At 52.3% G+C, this 20,120-nt stretch overlaps 1 protein-coding gene and 3 non-coding genes across 4 annotated transcripts in view; 2 read left to right on the top strand and 2 right to left on the bottom strand.

The window, feature by feature from the left end:
* The window catches only part of VAC14 (VAC14 component of PIKFYVE complex), a 98,766-nt gene extending 80,280 nt beyond the window's left edge, over positions 1-18,486 (bottom strand). The window contains exons 1-9 of the mRNA XM_030863391.3: positions 18,101-18,486; positions 6,132-6,282; positions 5,658-5,825; positions 4,787-4,849; positions 4,141-4,248; positions 3,483-3,592; positions 3,095-3,201; positions 1,963-2,097; positions 1,344-1,496 (exon numbers count right to left, since the gene is read on the bottom strand). Of these exons, the coding sequence (XP_030719251.1) occupies positions 1,344-1,496; positions 1,963-2,097; positions 3,095-3,201; positions 3,483-3,592; positions 4,141-4,248; positions 4,787-4,849; positions 5,658-5,825; positions 6,132-6,282; positions 18,101-18,204 (1,099 nt within the window). The 5' untranslated portion in view covers positions 18,205-18,486. The remainder of the gene's footprint in view (positions 1-1,343; positions 1,497-1,962; positions 2,098-3,094; positions 3,202-3,482; positions 3,593-4,140; positions 4,249-4,786; positions 4,850-5,657; positions 5,826-6,131; positions 6,283-18,100) is intronic.
* On the bottom strand, positions 284-354 carry TRNAG-GCC (transfer RNA glycine (anticodon GCC)). Its single transcript has one exon. It is a non-coding gene; the product is annotated as a tRNA-Gly (tRNA).
* TRNAG-GCC (transfer RNA glycine (anticodon GCC)) lies at positions 8,817-8,887 on the top strand. The gene has a single exon. It is a non-coding gene; the product is annotated as a tRNA-Gly (tRNA).
* Positions 9,511-9,581, top strand: TRNAG-GCC (transfer RNA glycine (anticodon GCC)). The gene has a single exon. It is a non-coding gene; the product is annotated as a tRNA-Gly (tRNA).
* Positions 18,487-20,120: the final 1,634 nt, after the last annotated feature.

Raw genomic sequence — 20,120 nt, 5'->3', positions numbered from 1 at the left:
AACTAAATCCTGACTCTCTTGGATTGCTGGTACCTTCGTAAAGTGGTGGTTAGTTACAAGCTGAGCGCGTCTGGAGTGGATGTGGAGCCCCAGAGTTAGCTGCAGTCATCTCTAGCAACTACTATAACGTGAGCTCTGCATCTGCTGAAGTGCTGTTTATGAGGCAGTAAAACCTGAAAGCAAGCTGCCTGAATGTATCCTGATTTAGGATAAGATTCTCCTGAGCCGGGAGCTGTTTTTAGGAATGCTTAGGAAAACTGTCTAAATAAAAGGTTAAATGAGCTGCATTGGCCGGGAATCGAACCCGGGCCTCCCGCGTGGCAGGCGAGAATTCTACCACTGAACCACCAATGCTCCAGCTGAATGCCACTCTGCCCACAGCTGTTTTGCTGCTCTGGCTCACAGTGGCACTGGCACTGCTGTAACCTGACACCTCAGATGGTCCAGCATGGAATGCTGCTCCATTCTGCCGGCCAAATCCATGGGAGGAGGCCCATGGCGCACACATGCCTGACATTCTGCTCCGATGAAAGGCAACAGAGGAAAAGGCTTTAGAAATTCTTTTGGCTTCTGCGGGGCAGGTTCCAGGCCTCAGTCTGTTAGCCTTAAAGATCGGAGTAGTTTCTGCATCAATTTACTCTTTGGTTGACTCTGGAAAGGAGAACATCACTCCAGAGCTGATTGGTGACATCTCAGAGACGACAGAGGCCCAAGAGATTAGAAAAGCCTAGAGTTCTAGAAAACATTTAGAGTCAAACTCCAGACTCCAATCGGCATAAAAGTGGTTTTCTTCATGTTAAGGATAAACAAGACGTTAATGTTAAAGGAGTTTGAAGGAGAGCAGAATTCCCAAGGACCAAATAAACCACAGCTGGAGCTTCCTTAACCCTCCCACCCTGAGAATGACTGGAACAGGAAAGGCAGCCAGCTTCCGAGTCACTGGATGTCTACTGCCAAGACTCAAGTGAACCCTGCAGACTGTACTCCTGCCATGCTCCAAACCTTTCTACATCGACTATAGCTGAACCCAGAAAAAGAGTAAAGAAAGCATTAATGCTCTCTGAGGCAGAAAGGGTGAAGAGCTATGGGTTCTGGAGGCAGACTGCCAGGGTTCAAAGCTGCCAGACTGCCAGATCCTGGCGGTGGTACTTATCTTCCCTGCGCCCATCTGTAGAATGAAGGTAACAGCAGTTCCCACCTCACTGGGCTGTTATTGGAATCGGGAGTTAAGATCTGGAAAGCAGCCCTGGTTGGCTGAGTGAGGCCCCAGGTCAGGTTCTACAGCCTCTGGGTCCCCGTGGCCCTCCCTGGGAGGTGAGGGGCAGGAGGCAGAGACCACTTACCACTGGCTGCTCCCTCCTGCTTTGCCGACGAGTCATCAGGGTTGGGTTCTGCCTGCTTCTGAACCACTGGCTTGGGCTCGTCGGGCTCGTCGTCCTCGGGGGTGACCAGCTTCATCAGGCTCTGGTTGCACACGTTGGCCACCTCCTTGATGCCTGATCCACTGATGTAAGGAGCAGCCTGATCCAGGGGTATGTTAGCGGGAAGACAGGTAGGCTGAACTGAGTCCCTGCTCTCCCTGCCACGCTGGGGTCCCCGCAAGATGCTCCTACGTCTCCTCACAGGGGCCCTTCCTGGTGCACCTCTCATCAATAGGATTTCTTCCACCCAACGCGGGGCAGTGTGAGCTCAAAGACTTGGCACCTTGGGACCTGCGAGAGCCTCTCCAGATCTGTAAGTAACCAGGTGAGGTTTGGGGATGGCGGCATTAGCACCACGTCCCTAGTGCTGCCCTGGCTCTCCCTGTCCGTGTTCAGCTCCACCTCTTGCTGCTTTGATGCCTGGGGAAATGTGGAGGTATGATGGATCCTAAGGGAGCCCCCATCGCCCACTCCAGGGTCCTGCAACTTTATGGCCCCCTTTGGGGCTGCTCTTGTTTCCTCTCTCCAGAGTGAAGGATACTCTTCTTGCGGTCATCGTAAGCCAGGCAGGGCAAGACAGCGGTCAGGATCCCAGAGGAGTAGGGCAGCATCACCCGGCCGGCCAGCTGGATGAACTCCCGCATCCAGCACATGGCTGTCAGCTGGATCAGGTCGTCTGGAAGGGGAATTGGTGGGTTCCAGGGGGTCCGCATGAGCAGCCAGAGCGCCCCTCCCACTGACCATGTCCACAAATGGGACTGGAGAACTGGAGGGCACCTGAGGGCTGGCACAGCTTTGAGCCTCACCAATACTCTCGCCCTTGCTTTTTCCTTCCAAAGGAACATACAGGTACCAGGGTGACATGGAATTACAACCCTGTGGCTGATTGTAAGAGGAGCCACAATTCTCTATCCCCCCCGTGTCCACTCCCCTGTAATGGAGCTCTGTGGCTTCTCTCATCAGGAGCTGGAGTTTACTTCCCCCGTCCTGGTATCTGGGCCAGCCCTGCTATTTTGTCCAAGAGAAGGTGGTAGAAGTGATGGTGTGCCTGGTTCAAGCCTAGGCCTTAGAGGCCTTGCTCACGTCTATCATGCCTCTCGGAATCCACTGATGCCATGTGAATGCACCTGGGCTAACCCACTGGATGATGAGACACCTGGAACGACTGTTCCTGTTGCCACACGTGACAGCTGGCAACAGCCAGACATGAGTGACACCACTGACCATGAGTAACACTTCAGCCGACCCTCCAGTTGACTGTAGGCAAATGACTGAGCCCAGCTGAGCCTGGCCCAGGGGAGCAGGGCCACCCAGCTGACCCGAAGACTCAGGACAATATCAAGGGACTGCTATGTGAAGTAACTGCATTTTGTGGTGGCTTGATACTCAGTAGAAGCAAAGAGATACACGACTTCAATCTCCAAGCATTTCAATCACAGTGCTAATGGCAAGCTTGCCAGCAAGGAGGCCTCCAGATCTGACTCCCCTCTAGGGTCAGACCAAGTGAAAGGGCCTCCATGTTGACAGAATCAGAATCTCTCCCACAAGGACCCACTGCTCCAGGACCCGCTGTCACACTGATTCACACTCCCAGGAGGACTCTCTCTGAGATGGGGAGACAGAAAGGTGCTTCTGAGGAGGTGGTGGTGGCCTTGGGGCCTTTACACACTCACCCGTGGTCTGGCAGTGGATCACCAGGATGTTGGCCATCTCAGCAAACTTAACACTGGAAGGGTTCTTTTTAATTTCCTTCAAGAATTCTCCAAGGACCACCTCACACCTACCAATGAGCAAAGGAGAAAGGAGACAGCTCATGCAGCCAGAGGAGCCTCCACCAGTGGTGCCATGTCTGCTGTGCTCTGTGGGACACACTTGTCAGATGGACATTTTTCAGAGGCTGGGGGTGGATGATCTCCTAGCTCTTCAAAGCAGGAAGCACACGAGCCAGGAAGAGGATGGTGAATTTTGTGCTCTCCTGCCGCCGCCTGTCTGTTGGGTGTGGGGTATGCGTACGCGCCGAGGGGCCCCTGCAGCCGCCTGCCCCTCTCCTCCTCCACTCACATTTTCCGAATCTCTTTGCCGTTGTCACCCAGGATCTGGAAGAGTCCATCCAGGATCTCCGGCAAATAATCCAGCAGGTTAATGTCTGGCACGGACTCCAGAACCAGGATCTGCCCCAGGGGAGGAAACCATCAGGGAAAGTCACCAGCCAGAGAACCTGCATCTCCTCGCCCATCCTCTGGACTGGCCAGCGAGAAGGGGCCCTGCTGAGGCATCTTTTCACGGCAGTGTCCCGTGGGGGAGCAGGTGCTAGTAGCTGTTGTTTCTGTTCAATGGGCAGGGGAACGGCAATTTAACCCCAGGGCAGTTCAGATGCCCGGGGGCGGGGCGGGGGGTGTGGGAGGGAACCCATGGGAAAGGTGGGCAAGGCTAGAAGAGGTGTGACAGCTGGAGGAGCACAGCTGGCTTCAAAGGTAAATCTGGGTGTTTCCGGAGACAAGGAAGGAACCACATCCTCTGCAGAGGCAAACGTGATGGGCTTTGGGGGCAAAGCTGAATACATGTGTCTTCGGATGATCTGATGTCATTGGCTCCTAGAGGGATAACAGTGAGGCACCCCCGCAGCCACAGGAAGTGCCCAGGTGAGCCAGAGAGCAGACCTCACTCAACTAGAGGCTCCCTACAGCTGGAGAAGGAGCGTCGCGGGGCCGGACCTTACCCAGGAGATGATGAACTGCCGGGCGTACTGGTTGTTGGAATAAATCCTCTCCCGCAACAAGGGGATGAAGCCCACCAGGTCGAACTTGTTGCTCTCCGTCACGATGTCCTGTGGGTCAAAGGCATGAGAGCTGCCTGCTGGGGGCGGGGCTGCCTGACCTGGCTGAATCCCCGGCCCGGGCTGGCTCCAGGGGTCAGGCGGACACAGAGGAAGATGACGGAGCCTGAGTCAGGCAGGAGAGGCCCCCGGAGCATCCCTCCTCACACAGGCCGAAGGACCAGCAAAAAGGATGCACTGAAAGCAGGAATCAAGGTCGAGAGAACTAATCAAAAGGCAAAACCCTGCATCTCTGTGGTCTGGCTCGAAAGCCCTGGTGAGCTGAGCATAAACTGCCCTGTCACTGGGGGCAGGGTGGGGTCAGCATGAGGGGCCATTAGGGGGACAGAATGGTTCTGTATTTTGATCCTGCTGTTGACATAACTGTATACTCTCATCATAGAGCTGTACACTATTCCATTAACTGTATGTAAATGAAAAAAAATTTTTTTTTATTACGAAGAGCATCCCAATGATAGAATTTATAAGCTGTACAGACAGATGGAGGAAACAGAAGCTAAAAATAAGAGTGGGGACCAAGTACAAGTACCTTTAAGAGGCGGTCTAGGAGCTCAGAGCCGCTCTTCACATTGGGGTCTGGGTCAGCAGCCAACTATGAGAGAGACAGAGGTGGAGAGAGGGTCACTGTCAATATATAAGACAAGGAATCCACTGAAGTCCAACAGCAAAGGCCTTGGGGCAGCCTGAACATCGCATAGGCACCTCTCAGTGCACAGATGCAAGACAGGCAGGGGAGGCAAGGGGGTAAAGCAGAACTTGGCAATGCTGCCGAGATGTGGCAGACCCCCGTTCTGCTCATGGACCGCTGGGACCTGCTGCCACCAGTCAGGTGGTTGCTTCCCGTTGGCCTTCCTCAGGGCTTTCCAATCGTACAGTGCTGGGTCCTCTCTCCACTCCTGGAGGAGGGGACAGATCAGCTGTGAGGTTAATCCTCTAGAAACGACTTCAGGGAGGAGAACTCCATGACGATGAGAGAGGTGCCGATAAGCTATCAGGGAACCCAAAGCCTTTCTAAGCAGAGCTTTTTCTAGAGCTTATGGGCTACGCTCTCCTTGCAGGGGAAATACAGTCTGTACTATGGAATCACCACCTTCACCTTCTATAAGGGAGGTCAGTGCTCTCAAATGACTGTTTTTTCCCCTCCAATTTGTGGTGGACTGATGCTTTTGTAAAATGCACTAAAGATAAATTAATAGAGGTGTGGGGGAAAAACAAACATAAATATTTACAAGCCCATCTAAAAATATATCATTAGATTGAACAGACAACAAGCACCCCTGGCAGCATGTGCTTATCTGCTCCCCTTGCATCTGGGAAAAGGGAGGCCAGCACTCAAGGTCCCGAAAGGTCAAGTCAGGTGTGTTGGGTGAGCTCAGCCCAGTCGAGTGAGGAGCGGTCACCTTGCTCAGCCCGTCAAAGAGCACATTGAAGTGGGGCAGCACAGCGCCTCGGGCCACCTTGACGATGTTGTAGAGGGCCTCACACGCATAGTAGCGCAGCCTGCTGTCAGCATCATTGAAGCAGGTCAGCACCGGCTCAATCAACTCCTTCAGGTAGAGCCCCGAGTCCTGCGATGGGGTAGAAGCAGAAGCAGCTCAGATTGGGTCAGACCTCGGGGACCCAGCCCTCGGCTCCCTTGGAGACGCTCAGGCCCTCGAGTGAGGGCTGGGCTGAAAGACCCTTTGCAAGTCAGCTTCCTGGGATAGGGATCACGCCCAGGACCCTGGGTGCAAGGCCGCAGAGCCAGCCTTGAGGTCTGAGATGTGGAGAGAATGGCAATAAAGAAATCACAAGTCTGCAACACCCTGCTGGGGCTCGGGGGTCAGGGTCAAGGCCCTGGCTAGTGTGTACGTCCCTCCAGGAGAAGGGCTCACCTTGCCCAGCGCGATGGAGCAGGCAGCCAGGCCGATGAGGCCCCCTTTCCGGCTGTGCGGGTGCTGGGACAGGGCAAACTCCTGAGACAGCGTCTGGATCACATGCTTGATCTGCACGGTGTTGTTCTGGGCCACGAACTCCCGGACCAGCCTGCAGAGGAAGCAGAGAGGGGCTGCAGGACCAGTGGGATCAGGCTGCTCCTGCTACTGCCGGCTCTGGGGCCCGGGGCTGGGGTGAGGGAGGGAGATGACCTGTTTAGAAAGAGGAATTGGGAGTCAGGCATCTCGGGGCAGGGCTTTCCCAGTTCTGCTGCTGACTGGGAGGCGTTGGCTGGGTCACGGTCCTTTCCCTTCTCTGGGTCTCCGTTTCCCTTTGTCTATGACGGAATGAAGAACAGTGAGCAATCTCACTTCTGGGAATCTGAGAGAATGCAAGTGAATGTCCTTCTGGGGCCCCAAAACTGTAGTGATCCACCGTCTTCATTCAATACTTGCTCAGTGTTGCAAGCAGCTCATGCACCCAAGTGGTTCTCTGTGTCTGTGTCATTGTTTCTGGGGATCCACAAACAAACAAGGATGTGTAGCAACATGACACAAGCAACACCACATAAGCAAGAACGCCGCAGGTTAAGTCTCCCTGGGCTGACGGGGAGGTGCCATCTGAGTCGGATCTTAGTACCATTACCAGGCCTTTTCCAGGTAAAGAGAGGAAGGCAGGGAACCTCAGGCACAGGGAAGAGCCTGGCTAAAGGCGGGGGCCCCGAAAAGACATGGTGTATTTAGGGAAGGGTGAGGAGTCCGGTGTGTGGAAGGGGTGGCTGGGGACAGTTAAAGGAAAAGACGAGGGCTTCCCTGGTGGCGCAGTGGTTGAGACTCCGCCTGCCGATGCAGGGGACACGGGTTCGTGCCCCGGTCCGGGAAGATCCCACATGCCACAGAGTGGCTGGGCCCGTGAGCCATGGCCGCTGGGTCTGCGCGTCCGGAGCCTGTGCTCCGCAACGGGAGAGGCCACAACAGTGAGAGGCCCGCGTAACACACACACACACCACACACACACACACACACACACACACACACAAAAGGAAAAGACGAGCCGGTGAAAGGTTTCCAGCAATGGGGTGACACATTTATGTCTATGTTTTGACCAGAGAGGCTGCCTCGGGTGGGGGTGGCATGGTTTGACAGAGGGAGACTGAAATATCTCCAAGGGAGAATACCGCAGCTATCAGGGTCAGGAAGGGGGGCCTGAAATTCGGCCGAAGCAGTGGGAAGCAGCAGGGAGAGGGGACAGGGCAGGAAGGGTAGAGACGCCTGCACGGTGCCCACCTGGGGGGTGATGCTAGCAGGGAGAGGGGGTCTGAGGGAGGCAGCGCCTGTGGTCACCCTGGGGGGATGCTCCCAAGGCAGGCCCTGCCCGAATGGAGGCGAGCACAGGGAGGCCCAGCTCCGTCAGGCACCAGGGTCTCCTTTCAGAGCCCAGTGGACGTGAAGACACTCTGCCCTTCGGAGGCTCACAGCATCTCTGCAGTGAGAAGCCTCCTGAGGGCCAACGGTGGCATGAGGGGCCCAGATAACCACTGGGGAGCTGCGGCCTGGGGGTCAGGGACATCTTCCCAGGAGTGGGAACTGAGCTGGACCTCGGAGGAGGCAGAGACCCTGAGAGAAGGAAACAGGTGTTCCGGGCAGGAGGAAATGTGTGGGCAAAGGCAAGGAGAGAAAAATAGCCAAATTTGCCTGGGGTCCAGAGAACAGCAGGAAATCAACTGGGATGAGCTGGCCCGGCAGCTCAGATTCAGGAGAAGGGATCTCACATCGTGGGTGACAGGGAAGCTGTTTACGGGTTTTGAAGAGATGGTCAAAGGGTGTTTTAAGAAGCCATGAGATGGATGGGAAGGGGGAGACTGTCCCATCATCAGGTGGGAGGGACTAGGACCCATGCAGCAGCTGAAGGTGTGACGAGGGAGGCCTAGAGATCACAGACTTTTCAAAGTAGCTGCCTGGACTCATTGCCTAATTGCTCTGTGCCCATCACAGCAGGTACACTGCTCGCCTATGGCATAAATGGGGGTCTCAAGCTGGCTCAAGGAATTTTAAGGACAGTCAAGTTCAAAAGGTATTAATTAGTTTGTGTGGTTCCAGCTCGGTGTCAGGAACCTGCTAGTAATTAGCGTTGTTTAACTAAATGTGCTGTCCTGTGAGGCTGTGACCACTCCTGTAAAAAGGCTGTTCAATGGGGATTACAGGGCTTGATAAAGATTCAATCCCGCAAGTCATGGGGGCATCTATTCTGTGCCTGGGACTGTGGCCACAGGTGAATCAAACAGGCCTGACTCCTGAGCTGGCGGATGTGGGAGCAGAAACAGGGATCCAGGAAGGGGCTATGCAGATGGTCTGTGAGGGCCCTCTTGCTTTGATCTTTATAGGGTGTGATTCCACCAAGCCCACCGCAGGGGGCTGAGGGCTGTGGATGAACCAAGGGCCCCGGGAGGAAGCCAGTTCCATAAGCGCCCCCTCCCTAAGCAGTGTAACAAGGCGCAGCAAGGATGGCTCTACATAAACCCGCTGTATTCTCAAACAGGACAAACCAGCCAGACGGGGCCCAGTGGTGTGTCAGAGCTCTCTGACTGTCATGACAGACACAGCCTCTTGAGAAAAGCCCTGCAGGTGTGCCAGAGAACAGCCAGAGCATTGGTGGTTCAGTGGTAGAATTCTCGCCTGCCACGCGGGAGGCCCGGGTTCGATTCCCGGCCAATGCAGTGCTGCTTTTTGGCCTCTTCCTGGCAAGCTCCCCCAGAGATCCTGCTGCAGGATCCAGCTCCTCAGTCACGCCCAGCCTGCAGCAGCCAAGGGTGCTGCGAATCTCCGAGCGCACTTCCCTGCTTCGTGAGCACGAACAGCAGCTGGCTTCTCCACAGAGGCACCACTGGCTGCAGGACCCTTCCCCCCGTAAAGGGACTCCTGCTGCACCCCCTCAGCCTTGGCCAGTCTCCAGCAGGAAGCTGTGCTGAAGCCTGTGAGCTGTAAAACAGCTCAACACACCACGTGAATGTGGGATGGGAGGACCCACACTTCAGAGAGGAGGAAGTCCCCAGAGTCTCAGTGGGCTTTTTGCTACTGAGAAGGAACGACTTGAGCTCTACTTCCTGTCCTGACGTCTGAAGGCAAATCAGCTTCTCACGCACACACATAACGCACACACATACACACATGCGCGCTTGTGCGCGCACACACACAGCCTCCTCCTGCCTTCTCTCCTGCTCTGGAGCCTAAGCCTCTGCCGTTGCAGCTGTGCTGATGTGGCCTTCCATTCTGTGAATCAGCGTACAGACAAGAGGACTGGGGTTAAAGGGAGGTGCTCACACAGCTGTTCACAGCTGGAGCACTGGTGGTTCAGTGGTAGAATTCTCGCCTGCCACGCGGGAGGCCTGGGTTCGATTCCCAGCCAATGCAGCAGCAAACTTTTTTTTTTATCATCCTAAGAGACTGGATTTGACATTTCACACTGCCTACAGCATTGGTGATACAGTCTGAAAAACCTAGAATGACTTTTTTCTAGCCTGAGTTTTCCACGACTGTTTCCTTACCACAGAGACCTAGATCTTGCGTCCCCTTGTTCTTGAGGAGTCCAGGATGTGGGGATCACCAAAGCCGCTGCAAGCAGCTGTGCCTCCCCTCCTGCCCAGACAGGCTGCCCGGGGACGCTAACTGCAATGCCCCTGGGGAAGCCAGGCCGTGTGTGTTTCTGCTCCATCGGTGTTAGAGCAGCCCTGAGAGTGGGAGTAACGACATTCATGAGGCTCCAGCAGGGCAGCAAAGACCCAGCCCTGCCAGCAGGGTAGCCGGTCCTGGAACCACCTCCTCGCCTGTCTCCTTGTTTCAGGTCACAAACGGTCCCTGAGCCACCGGAAAGGGCCCTCCTCCCCACTTGAGAGACAGCAAAGGGGATGCATTCCCTGCCCCTGAGGGGCTCTCTGCCAGAATCCCATGGAGGGGAAACAAGAGAGGCCTCAAGGACTTTCATGCAAAACAGAGAAAAAAAATCTGGTGAAGACAGTGCAAGGTGAGGAGGGGGCAGGCGAGAAAGAGCACAAGCGGCAGCTTTCGTGGGGAGGGAGTTAGGTGTGGCTTCATGAGGGTCAGCTTTTGAAAGGGGTTCTGAAAGATCAGTAGGTGTTCATTCAGGGTGAGGAAGCCCAGACAGAGGGAACAGCATGAACAAAGGCTCAGAGGAAGGAGAGGCACTTGGATTGGCAGCACAAAGGACACAGGTGGAGGAGACGTGGGTGACAGGGCCAGAGAGGCTGCGCCCACTCACGTGCTTGGCAAAGGAAGTGGCCTTTGCTTCTGGTGGCCGTGAGCAGCCACGGAAGGTACGAGTGATCTGCAGCAGTGGGTGGTAGGGATTCGAACAGCGTTTAGGGAACTCTGAAGACTGCAAAGGCTGACAGAGACCAAACAGTGGGAGAGCGTGAGGAATGGGGCACTAACGACGGGTGACAGCGGGCAAGTGTAACAGGGTCTCCTGAAGGGGGAGGAGATGGGCAAGGGGAATATCTGTGTTCAGCACCCCCCGACATTCCCGTTCGCTCTACACCAGCTGCAAGGTCCCCCCACCCCGAATCTTACCAGGACGCAACTCAGGGCACCCCAGGCCACTACAAATACAATGGCCCATTCAGTTCCCGAGGGCCTGGAACCCCAAGTCTCTATCTGCTCTCGGAGGAAGAATATTATCAGTGTCCAGGAGAGCGAGACAATGACAAACAGTGGTTCCCTGTGGAGGGAAACCCTGAGAACATGTTCTCACCAAAACCACCAGTTCTCAGAGCACTGGGCCTGGCCCTGTGGCCCCCTGTGGGGCCACAGCAGGAAGACATGTCCCACGACCCGAGCCCACGCTCTCTACCTGACAGTCAGGGTGATCAAGACAGGGCCGGCTGACCTCTGCAGTCTCACTGCTCAGCTGCCCAGCACAACTTTCCTCTCCAGTAAGGGCTTCTTACTGGGCCCTGCTATGCTACTCCTTGGACACTTCCTGTGGGGAAGTTCCCACTCCCATCCACATCCTAGCCAGCCTTAAGTCCAGTTCACATCCAACCCCCTGCTTTTCCCGACCATCCCAGGAAGGACCACTCCTCCTCTGAACGCTGAAGGACTCGGCCACCCCGCAGTCTGTGCCCAGCACTGCACCATGGAATGTCACGGGTTCTTTCTCACGTGTTTCATGTTTCTAGCTCCACAGCTCCAGGCCAGAGTCCCTGAGGACAGACTGGTGCCACGATTCTCTGCCTCTTGAGCGCCAGCCCTCTCCCCGCGTCTAGAGCTCCCCACACAGTAAGTGAGGAATCAGTAAGCATCTGCCCAGGGACCCATCTGTGCCGGTGGGCGGGGCCGCAGGGCAAGCTGTAGGGAAACACGGGCAAAGCCCCACGCTGCCGTACTGGTGACAAGGGGTGGCCTGCTCATCTACACCTAACCTGTTGGGTAAATCAGAACTGTACTTGGATGGGCCAAACCCCTAGTTTACTATTCAAGTTAGGAGGGACAAAGGGCACCACTACCAGGATCTCAGAACGCACACTGAGAAGGACCAGGTACCCAGGGCCGTGGCTGGGGACAGATGCCGATGCCAGGATGTGACTTGACATGCGTTTGCCTAGGGGTGAACCAACCCCTTGGGGGCGCCCCAAATAGCCCCCGTCAGCAGGACCTGGTCTCTCCACAGAGCACAGGCAGAGAGAAAAAGCAACTACAAAGGGAGGCAGAGGAAGTGAAGTTTGAAGTCCAGGCGTCCCCAGTTCCAGGCTAGTGTCTCTTCAAAAGAACACCCGTCTCCTCTTTCATCTCCACGTTGTGAGCCACAGCTGGGGGATCTCAACTAGTTCTGAAGTTAATATTTGGCCCAGATCACAAGTCCCAGTGACCTTTGCTGACATTAGGGTCACACGCATCGCTGTTCTGTGCCACAGAGAAGAGATCTGCTTCTGCTTCATTTCTCTAAAAACTCTGGCTGACGAAGTATCCTCTAGAGATTGCTCAGAGCCTCCATTCTCAACTAGTCAGAGGTGTCGCAGGATGGTAGCAACACCCATTCCCCAGGAGGCACAACGCCTAATGCTGGCCAACTCCAAGCTCTCTACCCTGCTCTCAACTTCACAAAGTGCCACAACGACTACCTTCTCCCTGATTGAGAAGGAGCCACAGACAGGCCAGGATGTGTCTTTCACCCAAGGAGAACCTGGGGCCTCGTCTCAGCAACAAAACCACAGCCCCGCACTGGGCCCCTCGGCCTCTGTAACGCAGCTCGGGGACAACCACAGGCTGCATGAGGACTGGGGAGCTGACCACTTCCCAGGAACACACTCTAAGTATTCCAGGGGTTGGTTATTCCTCACAGCAACCTCCTTCTGTAGTTATTATCATCTCATCATTTAGATTTGAAACAGAGCCTCAGGGAAACCAAGTCCCTTTCTTGAGGTCACAGAGGATCTGAACCTTGGCACCTACAAAGCCCAGGCCCCCTCAACTGTACACCAGTTCCTCCCGCCCATCTTCTTAAAGCACGTCAGCTGCAAAGTGCACACACCCAATTACAGAGGGTGCTTCCCTCGTGCAGAACTCAGGCCCCAACTGAAGTGCAGCTTTCTCCATGCATTTTCGCCACTGTCTAGTGTTAGACATCTCTGAAGCATTCCTCCTCCACACACGGGTGTACATACAGATGAGGTACACACTTGAGATGCTGAAATGAAGGTCTAGGGCTGGTTTTCTACCATTAAGGCAGGAAAGAAGTAACCATTTCCTGAGCACTTACTACATGCTAGTAATGTGGTGGATGCTTTACACGTGTTATCTCATTTAAACCTTAAAATAAGTCACAGAGCTAGGCACTATAATACCCATTTTACAGATGGGGGGAAATGAGGCTCAGAGATGTTACGAAACATACAAGGTCACACAACTTATGGATGGGAGGTGCAGAAATCAAACCTAGATTTTTCTGACAGCAGGTCTGAAATCTACCATGTTACATTATCCTCTCTTCAAACATCAAAGCTCCCACCTGTTGGATGCCTCCTGGGTGCCAGGCACTTTACATGCATTATTTCATTTAGCCCTATCTCATTTCATGTGTTGATGTCCAAATGGCCCGGCCAGGAGGTGGCAGAGGTTTCTGCCATTGCACGCACATTCCTATGTCTTCAGAGGAGCCAGTCTTGGCTGTGGCTTTGTATTATTTTTAGAGAATTAAATAAAATAATGCACATAATGTGTTTTGTACTGCATGTGCCCATGTAACATTATTAGTGCAAAATCAGAATCAAACCGTGATGTTATACACGCCTAACAAGAGCATATTCATTCATTAACTGCTGACTGAGAACCTGCTTTGCTCCTTGCTCCAAGAAGGACAGAAAGATAATCCAGAGTTGTGTTTATTCCTATGCTGTAAAAATTTCAGCCTGGACTTCGGGCTGCCATTTTTTTTCTTGACAAGTCCGATGAACCATCCCAGTTCTCTATGTAACACGCTGTAATCAGGCAACATATCCAGGCAGCGATTTCCCAAAGAGAATCTGGCAGGTAAACGTCTCCTCCATCTGCTTTGCTGAGTATTTAAGTAACCTGGTTTCCACTTGCTCACTACTCTCCAATAACTAAACAGGAAAAGCAGAACATCTGCCTCTGAGGAAAGGCCCAAGAGTTAGTTAAGTAGCAAAATATACTGACCATCCACTGGGTATAATCAGTGGAAAAACTGTAAAGGAGACAGCAGGAGGCATGTTTGGATCTCAGGTGACAATAGACCACTGAATAAGCGCTTCCCTCAACTGTAACACAACCTACAGGCACTCTTATTTTTTAAAATTGAGATATTATTCGCATGCCATAAATTCACTCTTTAAACATGTACAATTAATTCAGTGAGTTTTAGTATATTCACAAAGCTGTGCAAGTGGCACCACAATCAATTTTAGACTTTTTAAAATCATCCGCAGAAGAAAACCTGTACTCATTAGTAGTCACTCCCCATTTCCCCCCAACCCCCCTCCCCCAAGGCCTAGGCAACCGCTGATCTACACTGTCTCTGTGGATTTGCCTATGAATCCACACAAATGAAATGATACAATACATGGCCTTTTGTGACTGGCTTCTTTCACTTAGCATAATGTTTGCAAAGTGCAATTTTTTCTTAAGATGAGTTAACTGAGGCACAGAGAGGTTAAACCCAAGGTCACAAACTCAAATGCTTACAGGAGCCAAGAAGGAGACACAAGTGAGAAGTCCAAGGGAGGTAAGACAGGCTGTAGTGACCTTGCCAACACAGGAAGCAAACTGGGGAGCCCACGTCCTGGCTGGGGGAAGAGGGTGGGCCCCTGGGTCCCCTACTGCTACATGGGAATGTGGGCCGCACAGAGCCACATCTTCCCATTCTTTAATAGAAGCCAGAAACCTGAACTTCACTGTGAAATTTCTTGATTTAAAATACTCTGCAATCCAGGCCAAACCAAACAGGTCAGCCGGCAGGACACGGCCCCTGGCTGCCAGTCTGTCACCCCTGGATGAGGCAATCTGCTGGGTGGAATTCTGACCCACACTCCAAAATCTGCCTGAAGTCACTTGGTAATAAACAGTGTCTCCCTACAGAGATGGCAGGCTAAAAAAGGCCAGGTCAAACTCAGCAGTTCAACCCTGATCTGATCACAGAGCCCTAGGGATCCCGGCTCCCCATGCCACCCTCCCCACCCTGCCTTCCCCAGCAGACAGGCACTCATCCCTCAGGAGCTCTGATCCTGGAGCCCCTCCTTGAGCTTCGGTGTTCTCAGGGCGCAGGGCCTGGGCACCTCCATTTGCTGGCTTTAGGAACTCAAAGTTCAGGAACACCAGAGACTTGCCAGTGAGCCCATCCCTGGTCACCACGAAGGGCATCATCTCTCCCAGCCTGCAGTGAGGGCCCCGTCACCGCAGTGAGGGAGCACCCACCACACTTATCAGAGCGCCTGCTGGCGTTTCTCCCCCACGCTAGACTCTCCCGGAGAGCAGGGCCTAGGGTCTCACCATTCCTGTCCTCGGGACTCATCAGGGACTATAACCCCTGACACCCAGGGCCCGCAAAACCTGCCACAGCCATTCTAAAATCTTAGCCTCAGGGCCTTATCCTTGAGAAAGCTGTGTGGGCGTGCTGGAGCCAGGCTGTGGGGTAAAGGCTCTCCAGGACTGTGCACAACAGGCTCACACATTTAGCCATCAGATCCTGGTCACCCACCACAGCCCGGTCTTGAGAGTCTAGAGTCTGGGGTCCTTCAGTCGAGCCAAGCATCCATCTCTGCGTTTTCAGTGTCTGAGAGGCCTGTCATCAAGATAAAACACCCTCCTCTTATTAGGAATTTTAATCCCTCACTCCAGCACCCCATGCAGTACTGGTTCGCCACTCTAGCAGATAGATGGTTTCCAGAAAACAGAAAGTGGCAGTTAAAACTACCATGGGGGTGTTCAAATATGACATTTTATTAAGTATTTGTCTCCCTTTCGGAAGGGAAAACCATTCATTGTAATGGGGAAGCCTTTTGAGACAGAAGAACCTGAGTTTTTAGATCCAGGTTCTAGCTGTGAAAGCTTGGGATGATTCCTTGCCCTCAAGGAGCCTCTGCTTCCTCATCTGTGAAATGGGGTAACACTACCTAGCTCGTAGGGCAGCTGCGCAAAATAAATGAGATGAGGGATGTACAAGGGCCAAATCCTCCTCCCCCCAAATAAGGCAGACAGTGTTTTACACGTGATCACTTTTTAAAATGATCAACGTTATGGACTGAATTGTCCCCCCCCACCCCTCAGTTCATACAACCCTAGTGGCAGTATTTGGAGATAGGGCCTATAAGGGAAGTAATTAAGGTTAAGTGAGGTCATATAGGTGTGGCCCTGATCCAATAGGATCAGTGTCTTTATAAACAGAGACACTAGAAAGCTCCCAGGTGAAGCACAAATAAGTCCCTCTGTCCCTGAGCAAGGTGTGAAACACATACTCTGAGGAACATATCAAATAGGACACTGGTCAGGGGACTAAGATCCAGCAAGCCACAAGGTGCAGTCAAAAAAAAAAGAAAGTGTTGCTTGATGAGAGAAGCAGCTAGGTGGTTCTGGACATACTGGATGTCAGAGCTGAAGGGGAGGGTCCTTTTAGTAAAATCCAAACCTTTTAGCTGAGGAGGAAACTAAAACCCAAAGCAGTTAAGGCAGTGGTTCTCAACCGGGGTGACTGTCCGTTCCCCAGGGGACATTAGGCAGTGTCTGGAGACATTTTTGGTTGTACAAGTGACAGAAAGCTACTGGTGTCTAGTGGGTAAAGATCAGGGATGCTGCTAAAAACCCTATAATGCACAGGACAGCGCACCACAACCAAGAATTATTTGTCCAAAAATATCAGTAGTGCTGAGGTTAAGAAACCCTGAGTTAAGGAACTTACTGGAGGTCAAAGAATGAGTATCACACAACAGACTAGATTAGAGCTGTACAAAGCATTCTGCAGTGATGGAAATGTTCTACAATCTGCACTGTCCATATGGCAGTTGACAGCCACATGTGGCTATTGAACATGTCAGATATGGGCAGTGTGACTGAGGAACTGGATAAAATTTTTATTTTATCTTCAATAATTTAAATGTAAATAGCCGCCCATGGCCAGTGGCTACCCTAATTAGAGAGGGCAAAACTACAATCCATATTTCCTGACGCCCAGACTGGCATTCTTTCAGTTTCACAGCCTGCCTCTTTCTACTCTTTTGAAATTACCCACCCACCAGACTTTATCACAACGATTTGGCTGGAAAAAAAAATACAAATGTAAAATAACCGCAGAAAAACCTTAATGTTCGCAGTTAAATACCTTGTTTTATAATTAAAAAAAAAAAAGGAAAATGTCAGATCATGGTTACAAATACAATGGAACCCCGTTATCCAGTTTCAGTTACCAATGGTCAACAGCAGGTCAGAAAATATTAAATGGAAAATTCCAGAAATAAACAATTTCTAAGTTTTAAACTGTATGCGGTTCAGAGTGGTGAGATGAAATATTGTGCTATCCCACCAGAACATCAGTCACCCTTCCTCCAGCATATCTATGCTGTATATGATACCCACATACTTAGTAGCTTCTGGGTCATCAGATCGACTGTCGGTATCGCAATGCTTATGTTCAAATAGCCCTTATTTTACTTAATAATGGCCCTAAAGTGCAATGCTAGTGATGCCAGTCATTAGGATATTCTCTTACTGTGCTTAAACTTTACCATACATACGTATGTATGGGAAAAAACATAGTATATATAGAGCTTGGTATCATCCAAGGTTTCAGGCATCCACTGGGTGTCTGGGGACATATCCCCCACAGATAAGAGGGTACTGCTGTACGTGTAGTAAGAGTGCAGAAACAAGAATAATTCCTTCTTTCACTTTCAGGGAAGCGTGATATGACAGAGATAAACAGCCCTTCTGAGCCTTGAGGTTTTGGCTTACTTCTCCACTTGGTCAACTTACTGTCCCTTTCACTTCTCAGAAGCTGGGTAAGAAATGAGGCAGGTCAACATCCTTAGCAAATTCTCATGCTTCCTACCTCCCTCCCATCAGAGGTCACTCTCTGATTTGCTTGTTTGCATGGAGACCACACTGAGGACGCACCATGTGCCAGGCACTGTGCAAAGCACCACGCATACATTTCGTTGCTTCGTTCTCACGGCAGCCCCTTCGGGGTACCAGGAGGTTAAATAATTTGGCCCACGTCACACAGTCAGAAGCAAAGCTGGGACTGCCAATCTCCTGCTCTTAAGCACGGCCCTAAGGGCCTGAAACCTGGAGTACCAACACTGGCTGCAAAGGCGTGAGGAGCTGCCCGGAAGAGCGAGACCCCTGCAGAATCAGGACGAGTCCCGGCTCCGCTCTCCACGACCAACCCGGGTGCCCGCGGCTCTTACTTCTCGATCTCCAGTGCTGCCACCTTCCGCTTTTCGTAGAGCTTGTCATTGAGGGCGCGCACGATGTTGGGCGTGAGCGGCGCGAAATCCTTCTCGGGGTTCATGGTGGCAGCTCGGGGCGTTCCCCGGAGCCCCGCGACTCCTCAGCCCGCGGCAGCCCGGGCCGCGCCGGGGCTAGGGGAGTCTGCGGCTCCGCGCTGCCTCCGGCGCCGGCTCATGGACCACGCCGCCCCGGGCCGCCTGTCTCGCTCCGCCGCCGCGCGCCGCCTCGGAACCCGGGCCTGGATCCCGTCTCCGTACCCCTGCCCCTGGCCGCCAAACAGCTCACGAGACCCACTCCCGGCCAGCACCTGCCGGGCTCATGGGGCAGCGGCCATGTTACTCAGATCAGGTGACTCTGCACCGACTTCCGCCTTCCGCCGCTAGGACCCGCCCCTCGCCAGCCACGCCCCCGCACGCATCCGCAGGTGGATTAGCCACGCCCCCACAAGGCTCCACCTTCTCCCATCTCACTCCTGCTTGTAGACCCCCACGGTTTGAGGCCTGCTTAGTAGGGCGTGAATACCATGTACTCCACTGCCTGCACGTGGTAGGCTTGGAACATGGTGGGCTTCTTTTTGTACACGTTCCTGAGAACGAAGGGGCTCTTGGAGCCTGACTCGGTTAGCATAATTTATTCTATATCTACTGAATCCACTACTTCATCCACTGCTTAGTCACCAGCCAGTTTCTCATATGCCAATGATTTCCAAATTAGAGTAACACCATCTTGATTTTTGCCATATCCTAGCCATTTGTACTATTATTTAAAAAATATTTTCTCTAATCAACGAATTTTAAAAAATTTTAAATTCCTACTTTAGCCTTGCTTATGCCCTATAATCATGGGTTTGAATTGAAATTAAAAACAGAATAATCTGTCTATTGTGACCCCAAAAGTGGGTTCACCTCTTGGTGGGTATTGAGCCAAAAGTCACAACCAAGCCAAAGTTAGGGAGAAGGAAGCATTTATTATTTCTTGCAGCAAGTAAGGAGAACACCAGTGATCTCTGCCAAAGCAGTGTCTCTCCCAACAGCAAATTTGGGGAAGTTTTAAGCTAAAGGTACATGGGTATTCATGAAGGGGCTTGAGCAGTGGAGAATTCAGCATAGAATTCGGGCCACAGTCGACCGAGTCCAAGCTTTAGTTGATTGAAGTCACGAGGGTCAACGTCATCATTCCATCCTCCTCCTAGGTGGGGGCCTTAGTTCTTGCAGGACTCAAAGACCGTATCAGATTGTTATGTACATCCCTTGAGGAGGAACTAGGACTCTGTTTTATAGTTGAACTGTTTTACTTGACTGCTTTTCCTTTGTTCTTGCATTCCCTTACTTCCCTTAATGATTACTGAGACCTGTTCCAGGGCAGGCATTGTGGCCAGATTTAGGTCACAAAACAGCTTAGGCCACTTCTCTTATGTCAAGAAAGCCTTGCCTGGTACTCTTTCTCCAGGGACCCCCTACTCTACCTGCTTATACTACCACCTAAAATCTCAGGTACCAACAGTGGTTGTCACCCCACCATTTGGGACTCAGGATGTGTTATCATGCTCTGCTACCTTGGAGGGCTGGGTTACAGACAGCAGAAGCCCCAAATGTGTTGCTTGCAGGCCTCCAGATGGATCCACTAGAAAGCAGCCCCTCCAAGTGCTTTGAAGTGTCACACTAAATCCTGAAACAGAAATTGAAGTTATGTGCTAAAAATTTTAAAAGCACTTTATTGATTCAGTGTGGCTAAAGATACAGTAACAGGGAGATGCATCAGAGTTCCTTATCATAAGCTTCCACAGCGGACAGGAACTTAGGACAAGGCTATATCACAGTGGAACCCAATGAGGACTAATATTGTTAAAAAACAAAATTCAGCTGAGTAAATTTGAGGACATAATTGGATTTATTCAACAATTTATGACTCTGGCAGCATCCCATCTAGCAGACAGGAGTTTCAAAGAGCTTCAAAGACTTTTATAGGCAGAAGGGG

This window comes from Globicephala melas, chromosome 19 (assembly GCF_963455315.2).
Source record: "Globicephala melas chromosome 19, mGloMel1.2, whole genome shotgun sequence".
NCBI classification, from domain to species: domain Eukaryota; kingdom Metazoa; phylum Chordata; class Mammalia; order Artiodactyla; family Delphinidae; genus Globicephala; species Globicephala melas.
The sequence above is the reverse complement of the archived record's forward strand: the minus strand, read 5'-3'. Positions and strand labels throughout refer to the sequence as shown.